Source organism: Centropristis striata, chromosome 8 (assembly GCF_030273125.1).
Source record: "Centropristis striata isolate RG_2023a ecotype Rhode Island chromosome 8, C.striata_1.0, whole genome shotgun sequence".
Classification (NCBI taxonomy): domain Eukaryota; kingdom Metazoa; phylum Chordata; class Actinopteri; order Perciformes; family Serranidae; genus Centropristis; species Centropristis striata.
The window spans coordinates 10141476-10159887 of NC_081524.1; the positions used below are offsets into that span (position 1 = coordinate 10141476).

The following is an 18412-nucleotide window of genomic DNA, read 5'->3' on the forward strand; positions in this document are numbered from 1 at the left end:
TTATTAGGAAAAACACTAATTTATTATTAAAGCCGTGCAATATCAAACACAACCACAACAGAGACACATTTTGTTATTATCTAACAATGTTTAATGAACTTTTATTTAGTTAGATTAATTAGTTAACAGTATACAATTCAATTCACTGACACACTAGTGTCTTCACAAACATAAAATGGACTGTACAGCAGATGTACTGTATACTGAAGCACTTTAGTGCAGTGGGCAAAAACACATGTCAAGTTTTGAGAATGAGTATATATAAAGTGAGTGTAGTTATACCCAGGTTCGGGTTGTGTGTGTGTGTGTGTGTGTGTGTGTGTGGTGTGTGGTGTGTGGTGTGTGTGTGTGTAACAGTGGAGAGGGAGAACTGTAAATGTAACTATCAAGCGTGTGGGGTTTTGTTTTGTGTGTGTGTGTGTGTGTGTACGTGTGTATGTTGTTCATGAATAGACAGTCCAGTCATATCAAACATTTACGACGGGCAGTTGTGACGATCATCAACTTCCGTCTTCAGCGTGTTTCACAGCATCGGGGGAAATCTTCCCTCAACAACTCCTTCCATCTGGTCGCCCAAGTGTGACACCTGCAGAGACAGGCAGCCAACGCTGCAGCGCTTATTACGACAAATTACAGACAGAAAAGACAGACGGAGCTCTCATTGAACAACTGAGGATTTGAACACAACTTGTCAATTCAAAATAATGGTCCTCTCCAAACTGAGAGACACTTCAGCAAGAGCCAATGTACTGGTGTAGTGATGAAAGACAGCTTGTAATAAAGAACAAATCCTCACAATGTGGCCGCTGTTACAACCCATTTCTACACTTGTATTTATACTGTAGTGCTACTATTTACCACACATTCACCACACAATCGGACATGCTTCAAACCTTATATTGTTCAGTGAGGTCCATTATGGAGCCCAACAGATATACAGTCATGGAAAAAAAATATTAGACCACCCTTTTTCTTCAATGTGTTGTTGATTTTAATGCCTTGAACAACTAAAGGTACATTTGTTTGGACAAATATAATGATAACAACAACAATAGCTCATAAGAGTTTAATTTAGATGATATCTAGCCATTTTCCATGGTTTTCTTGATAACGATTCGGGTTACTATCAAGTATGAAATAGTATATGGACTCAGTATGGGCATTGGCCTCAAAAATCCCATATCGGCCGGGATTTAGTTTATTACAGTTAATTTCACCCGTCTCAACCAGTGTAACATGCAATTAGCTGTTGTACAGTGTTCAGGAGCCTTAATCTGCAAATTTTAGACACACTGTAGCACACCAGAATGACATCATATAAAAGTGTCGGCTGTCCTGTTTTGTCTCAGGTCCTGTCTATTTGGCGCCACCTTGTATCTGCATAACATCCTCATGGATGTGTAATCTTTATCTGTTTACAATCTAGCGGTAATTTTGTCATCCTGAAGGTTTTATTATTAAACTTATTTGTTTTTCTAAATATTTGTACCACTTTTATAGTCATTTTTGTCAATATTACTGTTCTTGGTGCTTAGAATTTTTCGATTTCTTTTCTCTTTTTACATAGCTTCATTGTAAATACCACAACTTTTTTCAGAGTTGAAATAAAGGTTGAATAATTGACTTTTATTTATCAGCAACCATGCAGTCACGGAAAAAAAAATTAGACCATTGTTTTCTTCAATTTGTTGTTGATTTTAATGCCTGGTACAACTGAAGGTACATTTGTTTGGACAAATATAATGATAACAACAAAAATAGATCATAAGAGTTTAATGTAAGGGCTGATATCTAGACATTTTCCATGGTTTTCTTGACAATCACCAAAATCATTTTCAAGAAAACCATGGAAAATGGCTAGATATCAGCTCTTAAATTGAACACGTATGAGCTTTTTTTGTTGTTATCATTATATTTGTCTAAACAAACAAGCATTAAAATGAACAAGAAATTGAAGAAAACAAGGTCTAAACATTTTTTCAATGACTGTATATACCCAAACATGTTACTAGCTAAACTGGCAGACATGAGGCATGCAAATGTACGGCTACAAGTGAAACCTGAGAATCAAAGCAGTGCCTCTTACCTCTCACCAGTCGTAACGTTGACGGGTTTGGGGCTGACGGTGTCTGGGGGACTCGTGCCGATGGCCTGGTGGGGTCGTTGAGGTGGGAGGGGCAGTGAGGGCCAGCTGCTGGCCTCCTCCCCGTCGATCGCGGCCGTATTCGAGCGCCCGGGCAGTCGGGGGGACATACCTGCCTGCCTCCCTCCTCCACTCCTCATCAAATGCGTCGGCATCAGCTGTCAGGAAGAGAGAGGGCAAATCATCTCACGTCACTGCAGCACGATCAAAGTCTCTGTAATAGGGGTGCACCAACTGCAATTTTCTGGCCGATCACCGATTTTTAAAAAGCCTGACCTGCCGATTCCGATTTTGGCCGATACAGATTTTTTTTATAACTCACAGCATACACCTTCAATGTTTGAATCTTATTATATTGAAAAATAATAACACAGCAGTATTTTTCTTTAACAAATAAAGGAAATCACAATGTCTGAGGTAGTTAATAAAATATTGAACTTAAAATAAATAGCAACAATTTACAGGACAAACTAACAAAAGAACTGCAACCATAAAGTGTTTTTTATTCTGTACAACATACAGACAACTAGGGAGGGCATCGATTTTCGAATATTTAAATAGTAATTAAATTAAAATTATTAATTAAAATAAATTAAAACATAATTATTAAAATATAATTAAAAATCGGTGCACCCCTACTCTGTAAGCTTTGTTTCTCGTTCAGCCGGATAGTTTATTATATTCACAGTGATAATCAACGTTGAGCAGAATAATGGATCCCCCCATCCTAAACAATTATTATCTTCCTTTCAATGACTCACTCTCATCAAGGTTAATGAAGTCTTGTCGTTCCTCGCGGTCTCCGGTGCGGCGATTTCGTGAACGCTCCATTATATGTCCACGCTCCCCGATGTGGTGGCCGATGGCGAGACGCTCGAGGCCGCTCTCACTGTCCCTCATCGACTGCCGCGTCTCACGGATCTGAGGTAGAAAGTGAGTTGACTCAAACAGCTTTGCACTCTGAATGAACTCGGACTGAAATGTTTGTATGACAACTATGATGTTTTCACTGTACATGATCTATTTATTGTCACTACAATTTCTGCTGATTCCATTTGTTAATGAGGCCAGAACGCCACAGTCATGCCAGGACTAACTAAGCATGAAGGCCACATGTCCAGTCAGGTTTGAAGAAGGTAATCAGATCTTCTTATTTGGCACTAATCAGCACTTGCTACGTCTTCTTTAACAAGTTATTCTCACCCCTCCAGGGCCTGTTCTCGTACTACTGGTCTGCTGATAAACTTCAGGAGGCCCTGCGTCTGAAGAGGAGTAGGAGATCACTGTCGAAGAGGAAAACGTCTGACAGTTTGGTGAACCGGTCATTCTTTCCTACAAGAAGAAAGAAATGGAAAACAATAGAAGGTTAGATGGATTACTGATATGGTTTCACTCATGACATTAATTACTTTCTGTTTATTTGAAATTGGTTGACAGGATTACTCACCACATTTCCCATCATTTCTCCCATCATGCCAAACATATCCATGAAGCCTCCACCCTGCAAAAATAAATTGAAGGATAGTTTAGACAGAAGATTGAGAAAGAAATTTGAATATGATGAAAGTATAAACAGAGGTGTACACATCTGAAGCAACGTCATTTATTGTCAGTTCATCCTTTGAGCCACGCAACCTTATTTTCAGAAGAAGAAGATGCATGAAATATGTTTTTTTTCTGTTGTGGCATAGAAACAGTTCCTGTGATCATGTTTCAGAGTTAGAGTCCGTCATGTTTTTTTTTGTCTTTTGTCCATAGATTACAACTTAGTCGTTTTTCTCACCATCTTGCCCATTTACTTTTGGCCCTAGAGTGCATACAGGTGCATCTCAATAAATTAGAATATCGTAGAAAAATTAATTTATGTCAGTAATTCCATTCAAAAAGTGGAAATAACACATTATACAGATTCATTACACACTGAATGAAACATTTCATGTCTTAATTTATTTAATTTATTCTAATTAGAATGATTATGGCTTACATTTAATGAAGACCTAAAATTCAGTGTCTCAACATCTTTTGAATATTATAATATTACAAGACCAATTTTAAAAAGTATGTTTAATATGGAAATGTTGGCCTCTAAAAAAAATATGTATGCATGTCCATCTATATGCACTCAATACTTGGTTGGGGCTTTGACTTGAACTATTGGAAATTGACTTTTCCATGATATTATAATTTATTGAGATGCTCATGTATATATAAACTCTAGTACACCCGGCCCACTTTAAAAAACCTAATCTTCATCACACCAAACCCTCCTTTTGTGTGCATTTTGTTTTTCTATTGGCAGCCAGAGGATTTACAGACAGTTACACAATTTTACTTCACACCATTTTATGTCATAACAAAATCAAGTGCTTATAGTAAAGTAAAAAAAGATCAAGGTTCAAATGTATTTCCAGTGGATCCATCACCAAGACAGCCGTTCTTAATTTCCAAGGGAATATTTAACTTTACTTTTCCTTTAGACTTTGACCAGTTGGATCACAAATAAAAAGAAAAAAGAAAAGAAATAAACTTGTTACATCGTATATTGTTGACTTGTTTTGCCTGACATTTCTCACTATTAAAATATATATTTAAAAGAGGATGCAGGTTGGGGGCAAAACAGACATAAAAAAAGATTTTCAGATGAAAATATCAGCCATATTTTACAGGTATCAAACAGAGCTTCTATAACACAACGGCATAACTGGAAGAACTGGTAAAATTCAATTATTTGGGGTCTGATAGTCAATCCACCATGGCTATATACAGGTGCATCTCAATAAATTAGAATATGATGGAAAAGTCCATTTCCATTAGTTCAAGACAAATAGCCCGAACAAAGTATTGAGTGCATATAGATGGACACATTTTTCAAAGGCCAATATTTCCATTTCAAACATACTTTTTTAAATAGTTTTTTGTAATATTAACATTTTTTGAGACACTGAATTTTAGCTCTTTATTAAATGTAAGCCACAATAATTATAATTAGAAGAAATTAAATAAATTAAGACATGAAATGTCTTAAAAATTCCACTTTTTGAATTGAATTACTGACATAAATAAACTTTCTATGATCTTCTATTTATTAAGAAGCATCAGTTTTGGTACATTTGTCTTGGTTCACCTTAAGAGAACATGCAGTTTTTCCATTGTACAAATATTTATGCCGTCCTTAACCAAGGTAGCTTGGGGCTGGAACATAGTTTAAATCCTAACCCTGGTTCATGTAATCATAAACCAGAATGCCTGGAGGCCACTTTACACAGTTACTCACTTTACTCACTAACACATTCAGTATGCGTGTAATCTGTAATATTACACATAAACTGTATTTTTTCAGGTTTGGAAGGAGGTCATAGAAGCAGCTACTCACCATTCCCATCATGCCGAACGGGGCCAGTGGACCAGCCTAGAAGGAAATGTACATCTTAAGATCAAAAACCTTAACATAATAAATGAACTAATGTGGATATCAAATGCACGAAACACATGAAACACATGAATGCAGTGAGTCCGTTACCTGTCTGCGTGGTGCACGGGGTGGTTGAATCTGGGGAGCGATAGCAAAGGGATCCATGCCGAACGGTCCGAACATGAGCCGCATCTGCTGCCGGTGAGCCGCAAATGGATCCCTGGAAGAAATCACAGATTACATTAAAACTTCCTGACTTCTAATGATTTAGTGTGAATTGACTGTGTGTTGCATGGGGATTAGACTCACATACTGTGATGTGAGTGGGAGCTGAAAAAATACAGGAGGAAAGTCAAGTTTCAGAATAGGATGCGACAGATTACAGATAACAGTCCTGAAAATTGCCATGTCTGAATTGTAAACTTGTTTATTTATTGTTTTACCAAATATTTATACATTTTAATCATCATTTTATAGTTTGTATTTTCTTTTTTTCAAAGATCTTGTATGACTATTTTTTAGATTGAGAATATATTTTGTGAAAAGGGAAAATCGGATTTGTAAAGCAAACATGGTTATATTCCTCGAAGTAAGTTATTGGAAAAAGTGTAACTATAAAATCAGGGTTATAAACTCACATTTGGAGTTTGTCAAACAAGATTTAAGCCGACATGTCACTTGTAAAAATTTTTGTCTGAACCTCCTCCTGCTGAGAACCCAGTTTGAGTTCCCAGCGATCTAATTAGCCCAGTATAAGACTGCAACAAACCACTGTTTTACATTTTTATAGTTTTAAGTTTCATATTTTTAATGTAACAATTAAGAGAGCAGCAAAACAAAGTAAAATTACTTTTCCGAGATATAATTAATGGTGTACATTTCACTACTTTAGCAAGTTTTTTTCTTTAAGCTTCTTTTGGTGTTGTGTTTTTATTATATGCCCAAGCTTTTCCAAATGTTTGTACACAGATATGATAATAGTAATGGCCCAAAAATATTGTGATATTCCATATCTTAATTGAAAAACATACATTTTCTCCACCAACTACACACACCTAAGTCTTCCACAAACCTAAGGGAAAACGCTTGATGTTTTATTTTGTTGATTTTTTCTCTGATATTCACTGGAAACACACACACACACACACACACACACACACACACACACACACACACACACTTATATATATATATATATATATATATATATATACATATATATAAGAACAAGTAATGATAAAGCGGGTGTGTGCTGGTGCAGCAAATCTGCAAAAAGGATCCAGATTTACAGTCAGTTTCTGGTGAATACCAGTGAATGTACATGTATTTAGCAAAGATCAGGGTAGGTCAGCACTTTTCAGCTTCAATGCATTTCGTCACACTGTTAAAATAATCGCCTAAGTCATTTTTTGTCAAAATTGGGTTTTTACCACCTATGGTAAAATCGCCAACATCCTCAGTTGATCAGATCATGTGATTTTACCCCTTTAAGATAATGGCCTATGTCAAGTGTGTGACTTAAGTGGATTTATTATGCCTAAGTCAAAATAAAATGTGACTTTTTGTGGCATTTTTTGAACATGCCTTTGTGACTTAAGCAAGACATGGTAACACTTTATTTTGAAGGTGTTGAGAGTCACACAAGCCTGTCAGAAACATGACATGACAAGTATCATGAGCATTAATGACACTTTGAAGTAACAGTAATGATCATGATGCTTGTCATGTCATGTTTCTGACAGGCTTGTGTGACTGAGGCATGTTAAAAAAATTGCCTGCATAGTCATTTATTTCTCTAAGTTACATAATGTACACACAGTGTTATTACTATGCCAATAGCCATCCTTTGTTACATCCTTTTTGAGTGAAATTATAAATAAATGTCATATGTTACACTTTTGGTGAAGTTCTTTGTGTTTCCTGCAAAACTTGAAAATTAAAAGTTTAAAAGTTAGGCGATTATTTTAACAGGGTGACGATATAAAACAACAACTAATGATAAAGCGTGTGTGTGTTGGTGCAGCAAGTCCACAAAAATGATCCAGATTTACAGTCAGTGTCTTGTGAATACCAGTGAATGTACGTGTATTTGGCAAAGAGCAGGGTGGTCAGCACTTTTCAGCTTCAATGCATTTGTGAAATGTAGAGGAATAGCCCTCACGTAGCGTTATGTAAAGATGTCCCGCTATCTGGACTATTAAATCAATTGTCACAGCATGTAATTAGCCAAGGCTCAATCTCAAAGTTAATTGGGAAATAACGGGATAGAGCTAACTGGCAATTTAAGCCACAGATTGGTTATCCAAGTGTTGCTGAGCTCTGACAGCTTTTTTTGTTATTGTCTATCCAACATGGTGGACCACTGTAGGCCCCCACAGCTGGCTGGGGTAACGTTAGGTACCTGCTTAAGGCACAGTGGGAAAAATCACTTAGCGTGCCATTATGTACATTTTACACCTCTTGCAAAAAGCCTAGTCGCAACAGCGTCCAAACAAAATGTAATTAATGTTGATACTTACATCATGTAGGGGTCGTCATCAACGTCATTCAAGAACCGAAACATGCTAGGAGATTTAACTCAGCTGGCTGATGCTAGCCAGCTAGCTAGGTAAACAGTCGTGTTTTTCAAGGATGAACTAGAATGACGGACTCAAACTCTGGACAGGCTGAAATGGATGAGCTTTTATCAGCTCCGTCTCGAAAACACTAGATCGCAACGGCTGTTCGTTTAAGCGAGAGATGGCTCAGAATCTCACTAGACAGTAAATTCCAGAAACCTGGACCAAACATGAAAACGGAAGTCGGTCCTCTGACAAAGAGAAGCAACACTGTTATCAAGTTAGCATCGAAGCTAACCGCACCGACTTCCGGTCTCTGCATTTTTCAAAATAAAGTATTTCCCCTGAGGCTTTACAATGTTTTCACACAATGTCCTGATTTAGAATATGAAATGTTGCTAGAGCTGGGCGACAGTGGCGGTTCTACACAGGGGCCTACAGGGGCCCCTGCCCCTGTGAAGAAGCCCTGTGTCAAATTAGTAATAAAATGATTGATTTATACCGATGAACATCTATTCTCATTGTACACAAAAGGAACCCAGAATGTAAATGGACCTGCACTTATATAGCGCTTCTCTAGTTGCTTTGCAACCACTCAAAGCGCTTTACACCACAGACTTTGCTCATTCACACACACACACATTCATACTGGCGGCAGAGGTTACCCTAAAACGGTGCCACCTGCCACCATTGGGAATTCATTCTCACCGATGAACGCAGCATCAGGAGCAATTTGGGGTTCAGTATCTTGCTCAAGGATACTTCGACATGTAGGCTGCCATGGTCAAGGATTGAACCACCAACCCTCCGATTGGTGGGCAACCACTCTACCAACTGAGCCACAGCCACCCCGTGCACATTGTATAATAGTTTATTTGTGCAATAAAGCTTGTGTGTGTATATATATATATATATATATATATATATACACACACACACTCACACACATACACACACACACACAGACACACACACACACATATATATACAGTATATATATATATATATATATATATATAGTGCACAAAAATGAGAAATGTCATACAAAAATAATTTTTATTGTTGGTAAGTCTCATTGTTTCAATCAATGTGTTTGTATCTTCCAAATATACTTAAATTAGACTTTTAAATAAGCTAAAATAAAGGTTTTGAATGCTTAGATATGATCTTTGCCATTTTTGGATGTGCCCCTCTGATTAAACTCTGGTCCCTCCTTGGCCCCCACAGTAAAACTGGTCTAACCGCCACTGCTGGGCGATATATCGATATAAAAAAATATATTGATATATTTTTAAATGTGATATGGAATTAGACCATATCGCATATATCGATATAGTTACCCCCCCCCCCCCCCCCCTTTCTTTATATATAAATTCTGCCCTTACTAGGGTTTGTCATATTTAGTTATTTTGTAATGTTCATTTTTTTTTTATAGAAAAAGATTGGCCTATTTTATTTCATAGGCTATTTTAAGTTAAGAATTTTTTTATTTAAATGTATTTAAACTTATGCACATATGGAGCTTTGATTTTTCGTTTTTCAGTGGTACTCCTGTTGTTATTCATTATTTACGTTCATTGAAATAAACGGTTTCAATAAAACTACGTGTGACATGACATATTTGGCTTTGACTTTGACTGAACATTTGCTATCACTTAGCGATAAAATTTGGGGATATATATCATATATTGATATTCACCCTAAATATATCGGCATATGACTTTTGGTCCATATCGCCCAACCCTAAATGTTGCTATCATATAACTTATATTGAGAGAGTTTTATTCATACAAATTAAGTGCAATACAAAAGTTTTTGCATGTGACCTCACTAATTCTAATAATTATTATTATTATCTTATAATATTCATATTATACATATTTACAAACTTTTACAGTATCTTTTCTATATTATTTTTAATTGAATTTCTATATTCTCTTGACTGAGACAGAAAATTCTCTTTTTTTTAAGTGTGTGTCACCTATCTCCTCTTCAGAAAGCTTTTAGAAATCGCAGTGTTCTCTCTATAAATATTGAGATGGGGCTTTTTTTTGAAAGAAAGATTCTTTTATATGGTGTCCTTTGACCACCTCTATGATTTACTTATTTTGGCCCACTGGAGGCTTTATACCCAATGTAGGGAAATAAAAATGAAATGGGGAAACACTTTTAACCTTAAGCCTTTTAGTGAACTTAGGTCAGTAGAAAAGGGGCAACTTCATGTTTTTATTGGTAGAGTTATGTGCTGTACTGTATGTGCAATTAAGGCTCAACATAATCAGAACCAACTGTATTAACCAGGTGAGTATGTTGACACATACAGGGACTTTTACTCTAGTTTTCAGTAGCCCTTGACAAAGGATACTCTGTAAATACAATAAATACCAAATAATACAGATGTAGACGTAAGAGCTAAACGATGATAATAACCATCTTAAAGTCTGTGTGTTTTGTGCTGGGGCCTTTTGTGTGTCTGTTGTGTGATAATTTGCCCATGCTTATGTAAAAGGGATCTATACTAGTGGCCAGTATTTATGCATAATGAGTAGTTTGACTTTTTGATAGATAGATAGATAGATAGATAGATAGATAGATAGATAGACAGACAGATAGATAGATAGATAGATAGATAGATAGATAGATAGATAGATAGACAGACAGACAGACAGACAGACAGACAGACAGATAGATAGATAGATAGATAGATAGATAGATAGATAGATAGATAGATAGATAGATAGATAGATAGATAGATAGATAGATAGATAGATAGATAGATAGATGTCCTGCTGTGCTCCCTTCTGTCCACCAGGCGGCGGTGTTTCTGTTCTACCGCTATGGCTGGTGCTCGTCTGCTCTGCGCCTGCGCTCAAAGTAATTCGACCCTCAAACCCGGATGTAACCAACGCCTAACCTGTCCGAAGAAAAACGGTGAGTAGAGTTACAAAAACTGTCTAAAATAACTATTTATAGTAACTTTTACTGTGGGACACATGTAGCAGAGTGTCCTTAACACTTTAGAGTTTCTAAACCCTTGTTATTTGTTTTATAAATTCGCGAAGTGTTAAAGTTTCCGAGATTAATTTAGTGTTGGCTAACATCAATCTGGTTAATGAAGTCAGTTATAACCGCTGTCTGTGCTCTTATTTTCTTCGTTTTCTTGTCGTTATATATTAAGTTGTTCCCACTTTAGTGAGTAGGCTAACATAGGCAACAGTTTGACAAGTGACAGACACTGAAACGTTTTCACTTTCATCAATCTGGGCTAACAAAATCACTTTAAAACTTAAATCAGGCTCAGCTTTAACTGTTCGTCTTTGATGTTGATACATTTCAAGTGTTTGCTTAGACTCTCTAGCAGTTTCCAGTCCTAGTTTATCCAAAGAGCTACTAATTTAGCGGAAGTGTTGGGCAGTATCCGCTTCTAAATTACATTGAGCTTATAGGCCGTCATTTTTTTTTCGCTCTTTACCTCTTTGGTATGTAGCCTATGCGGAAATGATTCATTGTCATCAATAAGCTTTTGCACGCCCATGCAGTAACAAGTAGTGGAGGAATGTAACTAAGTACAAGTACAATACTTAGGTACTATTATGAGGTACCAGAGTGTTTCCATTTTCTGTTACTGTATACGTGTACTCTACTACACAAAGAGAGAAATAGTGTACTTTTTATTCCACTACATTTGTTTGACAGCCTTAGTTACCAGTCATTTGGCAGATTCAGGTCTTTTAATACAAAATGTAAATCAATAGGCAGTGGTGGTTCTAGACCAGTTTTACTGTGGGGGCCAAGGAGGGGCCAGAGTTTAATCAGACAAGCACATTATAAACGGCAAAGATGATATTTAAGCATTCAAAACCTTTATTTTAGCTTATTTAAAAGTCTCTATAGTATATTTGAAAGATGCAAATACATTGATTGAAACAATGAGACTCACCAACAATAACAATTATTTTTGTAAGACAAAATGACATTTTTCATTTTTGTGCACAATTATTTTATTTTTATTTTGAAAGTGCAGTACAGTGAGTGATCTATATATATATATATATATATATATATATATATATATATATATATACATACATACATACATACATACAGTCATGGAAAAAAATATTAGACCACCCTTGTTTTCTCCTTGCTTTCTTGTTCATTTTAATGCCTGGTACAACTAAAGGTACATTTGTTTGGACAAATATAATGATAACAACAAAAATAGCATAAGAGTTTTAATTAGGAGCTGATATCTAGACATTTTCCATGGTGTTCTTGATAATGATTTTGGTTATTATCAAGAAAAAGACGGAAAATGTCTAGATATCAGCTCCTATATTAAACTCTTATGAGCTATTTTTGTTGTTATCATTATATTTGTCCAAACATTTTTACCTTTAGTTGTACCAGGCATTAAAATGAACAAGAAACTGAAAAAAAACAAGGGTCTAATATTTTTCCATAACTTTATATACACATGCTTTAATTGCACAATTAAACTATTATACAATGTACACATTCTGGGTTCCTTTTGTGTATAATGAGATATTGTTTGAACAAAAAATAGCTAAGAATTGTTCCGTCGTTCATCCTTATAAATTGATCATTTTATTATTTGACACAAGGGCCACAGCAGGGGCCACTGTCAACAAGAAATTATGATGCAATGTTTTGGATTAGGGAATATATAAAGTAGGGCTGCAACTAACAATTGTTTTAATTATTTTATGTTTAAATGTATCTATTGTATTTTCTAAATTAATTGATTAGTCGTTTCGTCCAAGGCACCTGTAAATGTGTTGTTTTTTCATTCCCAAATATATTCTGTTTTAATATGGTCTTAAACACCATTTTTTTGCATGCAAAATTAAAAACAATTAAACACATATCAAAATAGATTGACTTATTGATGCAGCTTTAATAAAAAGTCGCTAAAATAACTACACTACTCACTAACTCACTAGTTATTATCCAGTAACATGACATTTATCATTCTGACCTGGGCCGTTCTACATAATGTCTAAACTTTTGATATTTAATTTTGATGCAAGTACAATTTTGAGTGCAGGACTGAACTTGTAGGAAAAGTAGTTTAACATTGTTGTGAGCAATACTACAATTCTTCTTTTGTTGGTGTTTTTTAAAAGTAAAATATCTACTTCTTTGCCACTGGTAACAAACATAGCACAACTGATCCAAAGATTTTTATTATTTCTTCCACTGTTATTGTACCACAAATAACACAAAACTGTGTAAATGTAGTAGGCTTATTTGTACATTCTATTTTTTTTATATATTTTTTTAAGCTTTCCTTGACAAAAGAGAGGCCTTGAACTCTATTAATCAAATTGCACAACTTAAGCAGATAAACTGTATGTTCTTACAAATGAACCAAGCTCTGTCTCTATGTATTAATATATGTATTGATGGCTAACTGGTGTAGTTCAGCCTAAGACCCCTTTTGAAGACAGATAATACTTGGGACACTTTTCTTTACATTGCTATAGTCTATATTTCCTTAATGTCGTGGAGAAGAAGTATAAAGTCAGATTAAAATCAGCCGTCAAGTACAAGTTCCTCAAAATTGAAGTACAGCACCAATGTACTTTCCACCACTGCTCCATGCAAATTTGTTTAAAACTGTAATATCTAGCTCTTTTTTTTGATGTGTCACTTGACTTTTTTTTGCCTGTTGATGTAAATGAGTGGTAACTTCCTCCATCAGTGTCAGGCTGTACTCTTTCTGTCTGATTCACTGTACTTTATTGGCCGACACTCTTGTCATGTTTTCTCATTTTGTCTTTATCTCTGTAGATGCAGACTATAAAATGTGTAGTGGTTGGAGACGGTGCAGTAGGAAAGACCTGCTTACTGATCTCCTACACAACCAACAAGTTTCCCTCAGAATATGTGCCTACGGTAAGAAGATTTAATAAAGGCCGAGTCATGTGGAAAAGTACTCGTAATGACACATTGCATTTTATTTTTGTCACAATATTTGTGTTTTTGCGTGTGTGTTCAAAGGTTTTTGACAATTATGCAGTGACGGTGATGATTGGAGGAGAGCCCTACACACTCGGACTATTTGACACTGCAGGTAACATGAATGCTGCAGAAAATATCTGTTTTTTCATTTGTTATTTCTGTCACTTAGACAACAAGTAAAAAAACGTCCCTGTTTCTCTCATGATTGTCGTTCACAGGTCAGGAGGATTATGATAGGCTGCGTCCTCTCAGCTACCCACAGACAGATGTGTTCCTTGTATGTTTCTCAGTCGTCTCCCCCTCATCGTTTGAAAACGTCAAAGAGAAGGTCAGTTTTAAAATCTTTTCCTTTTTTCACTAATTAGGGGAGAATATGACCTCGATTGCTGTTGTTTGTTTATCAAGTGCTGGAATTAATTTGACAGACGTGAAGGGTAAAGGTTATTTTTCATCATTGATAATCAACAAATTATTTTCTCGGCTAATGATTGATCATTGGGTATATAAAATGCAGAAAATAGTGAAAAATACCCATCACAATTTCCTTGTTCACTAAAGTGACATCCTCAAATGTTTCGTCCAACTAACAGTTCAAAACCCAAAGATAATCAGCTTTTAGAAAGTGGCTGATTAAAGAAGTTAAACTTAAACAAAGTTAAAGTTAAACAAATCTAACATGCTTTTTCAGAGCACTAGTAGTGCTGTTACAGGAAAATTAAACACTCAGCTAAAACATATAATAATCTATTATATAAATCAAATAATATATACATTTGATTTTTTATATTCATGTATGTTTTTATGTTCCTCAAATTTACAAATTTTCTTTGCGTTGGAATGTGAATGTGATTGTTTTTTTCATATTTTGGCATATTTTTTTTAAGTGTTCTTAAAAATGTTCTTTTACCTGAGACAAGACCAAACATAAAAAAACAAAAATAAATCCCAAAAATCAATGGGTAAAAGAAAAAAGTTTGTTATTGCCTCCTGTATGTGGCCTAAGGACTGAGGGTTAAGTTTATTGTTATGATACTCGAGTAGATACAATACTCTAATGAAATATGGATACCAAAACAATACAAAGTTCTCAAATATTTAAGGTCCAATGTGTTTAATTATGCTTAGAATCAGCCCTCTATATCTACATAGGGAGCAGGCCCTTTTCCACTGTTTTACGTGTTCTTTGCAGCTGAAACTGTCTGAAATTGGCAAAATGTCTAATCTTTATGTCTTTGTTTCCACAGTGGGTTCCTGAGATTTCTCACCACTGCCCACGCACACCCTTCCTGTTAGTGGGCACACAGGTGGACTTGAGGGAAGACAGCAACACGATCGATAAGCTGGCGAAGAACAAACAGCGCCCCCTATATTCCGAGAGCGGAGAGAAGCTGTCGCGTGACCTGAGGGCTGTCAAATATGTGGAGTGCTCTGCTCTGACACAGGTAAAGCATTTTCATCACATTAGGAGCGTTTCCATCCAACTGTTTTGTGTATAGAAAATAGTGTGGAGATTCACATTTATTCTACTGTAAATTTACTTGATAATTTGTGTCAAACTATGTCTCTGCTCCATGGTGGAGAAGTATGGGAATATTCTACTACTGTTGGAAAATTGTACAGCACATGTAAAATGTCGATGGAATATTGATATGTGGAATCAATAAAAAAGATAATAATAATTAAAAAAAAGAAAATAGTGTGGAGATGTAGAAAATTAGGGGGAAAAATGAGGCTGAGGTAAAAAAAAAAAAAAAAAAAAAAGAGCGTTGTACAATAAAATCAAAATGCAGCAAAGATTTTAGATAAATGATGACGTCCATGAAGCTTGTTACTTCAACATCCACTGTTTCCAAGTTTCTGCTCCGCTGAAGAGACGAAAAATACAGTCATGGAAAAAATGATGAGACCACCCCTGTTTTCTTCAGTTTATTGTTCATTTTAATGCCTGGCACAACTAAAGGTACATTTGTTTGGACAAATATAATGATAACAAAAATAGATCATAAGAGTTTAATTTAAGCGCTGATATCTAGACATTTTCCATGGTTTTATTGATAATGATTTTGGTTAATATCAAGAAAACCATGGGAAATGTCTAGATATCAGCTCTTAAATTAAACTCTTATGAGCTATTTTTGTTGTTATCATTATATTTGTCCAAACAAATGTACCTTTAGTTGTACCAGGCATTAAAATGAACAAGAAGTTGAAGAAAAAGGGTGGTCTAATATTTTTTTTACATGACTGTAGCTGCAGATTAAAAACTCCTCATGGCTCAGGTGAAACAATCAGAAATGTCATATTTCACTCGAGTTTTGTGCATTGTTTTTTCACCATTTTGGTTTGACTATTATTCTTTTATTTATATAATGTTGTTGTGCCCTCTTCTTCTGCAATGGAATAATGTATTCTGACTGTAGGATTGGCCCCATCTGCTGCTTTTCTCAATGAACCGACTCCCAATATTTGCATGATGATGTCGGATGGTGTCAACAAGCATTCATTAGCATTTTGTTTTGCAGATTTTCGTGAAATTGGGTTAAAATTTGCAATACATTTGGACAGAAACCTGGCTAAAGCAACCTGATATTTAGGCAGTAATCCAGCAATAATAACAGCCGGTCGTCTAATTTTCGCTCTCTGCCTCGTTTCTGTTCTTTTCCAACCAGCGAGGTCTTAAGAATGTGTTCGACGAGGCCATCCTGGCGGCCCTGGAGCCTCCTGAGACCAAAACCAAGAGAAAGTGCGTCCTGCTATAGACGACCAATGGCAGCGAGATGTAACGGTGTAAGAAATAGGTGGGGTGAATCAAAACATCAGAAAGATCAATGGCCATTATGAAAAAAAAGGACAAAACAAAAGGGGAAGGGAGGTACAACGCCATTGAGACTTATTCGAAAACACGTGTACACTGATTGTGCCTTCAAAATAAACTTTGAAAGAGGCTGAGGGAGCAAAACTTCGGCATTCAGTAAATGCAATAAGTTTCACCTATCTCCTTTTCTGAAAGCTTTCCAAAACCGCAGTGTTCTCTCTCCAAATATTCAGGTGGGGCGGGCCCCCCCCTGCCTGTCACTATTGCTCCTTTTTTTTAAATTTTTTTTTTTTTTTTTAAAGAAAGATTCTTTTATATAGTTGCCTTTGACCTGTGTTTTACTTATTGAGGCCTATTGAAGGGTTTTAAACCCAGTGTAGGGAAATCTAAATCGGGAAACACTGACAACATTAAGTTTTTTTTAGTGAACTTTAGTCAGTACATTTAAAGGGGGAACTTAATGTTGTCTTAAGTGGTACTCTATTTGCTTTCTTTTTTTGACCCTTTTGGATTGAAAAATGAAAGCACAAGAGATTTATTGTCACTCCAAACAAAGATAAATGTCTGTAATGGTTACTTTATTCCAATTCTCAGAGACTTCTGAGGAGCATAAAAGTGCATTTTCGCCAATTTCCCTTCATCAGTTGAATTCTGAATTTCTATTTTATTCTTCTTTTATGTATATTGTATTAATTCTGTGACTGTTTTGGGAATTTTTTTTTAGCAGTTATTCATTTTGAAACTTGAGTTTTTATTTTATCAAGATTTTTTTTTTTTATTGCTAGACTACCAACTTTGAGCGATTGATAATATAACAAATTAAGTTGTAATATTTTTAATAGATCTCAGTCTTGAGATTGAGACAATAACCTTTGCTAGTAAATTTCTGGGTGTTTGTAATCGCAGGATATTTTTAATAAAATGGTTTAATGATGTGGAAAGTAGCCATTGTTTTGTTTGTTTAAGGGGGGAATGCTGCATGCATGTAAATCACAAGAGGGATAACTCTAGTCTACCAGTAAAGGTGTTGTGTCTTGTTTAACCTCAAACAAAAATGTTAAAATACAGGTGCATCTCAATAAATTAGAATATGATGGAAAAGTCCATTTCCAGTAGTTCAAGTCAAATAGTCCCAACCAAGTATTGAGTGCATATAGATGTATATACTTTTCAGAGGCCAACATTTCCATATTATACATATTTTTTAAAATTGGTATTTTTTTGAGACACTGAATTTTAGAACCTAGTCTCACAGGAATCCGTGAAATAGCCACGGATTCGCTTCAATGCAAGTTAATGACAGTCATATCCCGTGGCTATTCCATGGATATTTTTTCCAATTGGTTTGTTCCAAGTCACGTGACTTTCAAGGTCCCGGCGGTCAGAACAAAAAACATGGCGGACAGTTCTCTCATTTTTAGTGAAAAAAATCAATATTGTGACTTAGTTTCTGCATAAAAATGGATTTTGATCACATTTATAGCAAGAAATATATGTTT

The 18412-nt window shown here is 35.5% G+C and overlaps 2 protein-coding genes across 3 annotated transcripts; one reads left to right on the top strand and one right to left on the bottom strand.

Moving 5' to 3' along the window:
- On the bottom strand, positions 1–8399 carry mlf2 (myeloid leukemia factor 2). 2 transcript variants are annotated; one of them, XM_059339159.1, is made up of 9 exons: positions 8075–8399; positions 5865–5885; positions 5664–5775; positions 5517–5552; positions 3591–3644; positions 3347–3475; positions 2905–3064; positions 2087–2301; positions 1–586 (listed from the first exon to the last, which is right to left on the bottom strand). In XM_059339159.1, exons 1-8 carry the CDS (start codon positions 8116–8118, stop codon positions 2090–2092), a joined length of 768 nt encoding a protein of 255 aa, XP_059195142.1. In that variant the 5' UTR covers positions 8119–8399; the 3' UTR covers positions 1–586; positions 2087–2089. The 2 variants fall into 2 exon arrangements, with proteins under 2 accessions (XP_059195142.1, XP_059195143.1); XM_059339160.1 differs by lacking the exon at positions 5865–5885.
- Positions 8400–10983: 2584 nt separating this feature from the next.
- On the top strand, positions 10984–17857 carry cdc42l (cell division cycle 42, like). Its single transcript, XM_059339659.1, has 6 exons — positions 10984–11044; positions 13928–14032; positions 14138–14210; positions 14317–14426; positions 15343–15540; positions 16768–17857. Exons 2-6 carry the CDS (start codon positions 13928–13930, stop codon positions 16855–16857), a joined length of 576 nt encoding a protein of 191 aa, XP_059195642.1. The 5' UTR covers positions 10984–11044; the 3' UTR covers positions 16858–17857.
- The last annotated feature ends 555 nt before the right edge of the window (positions 17858–18412 follow it).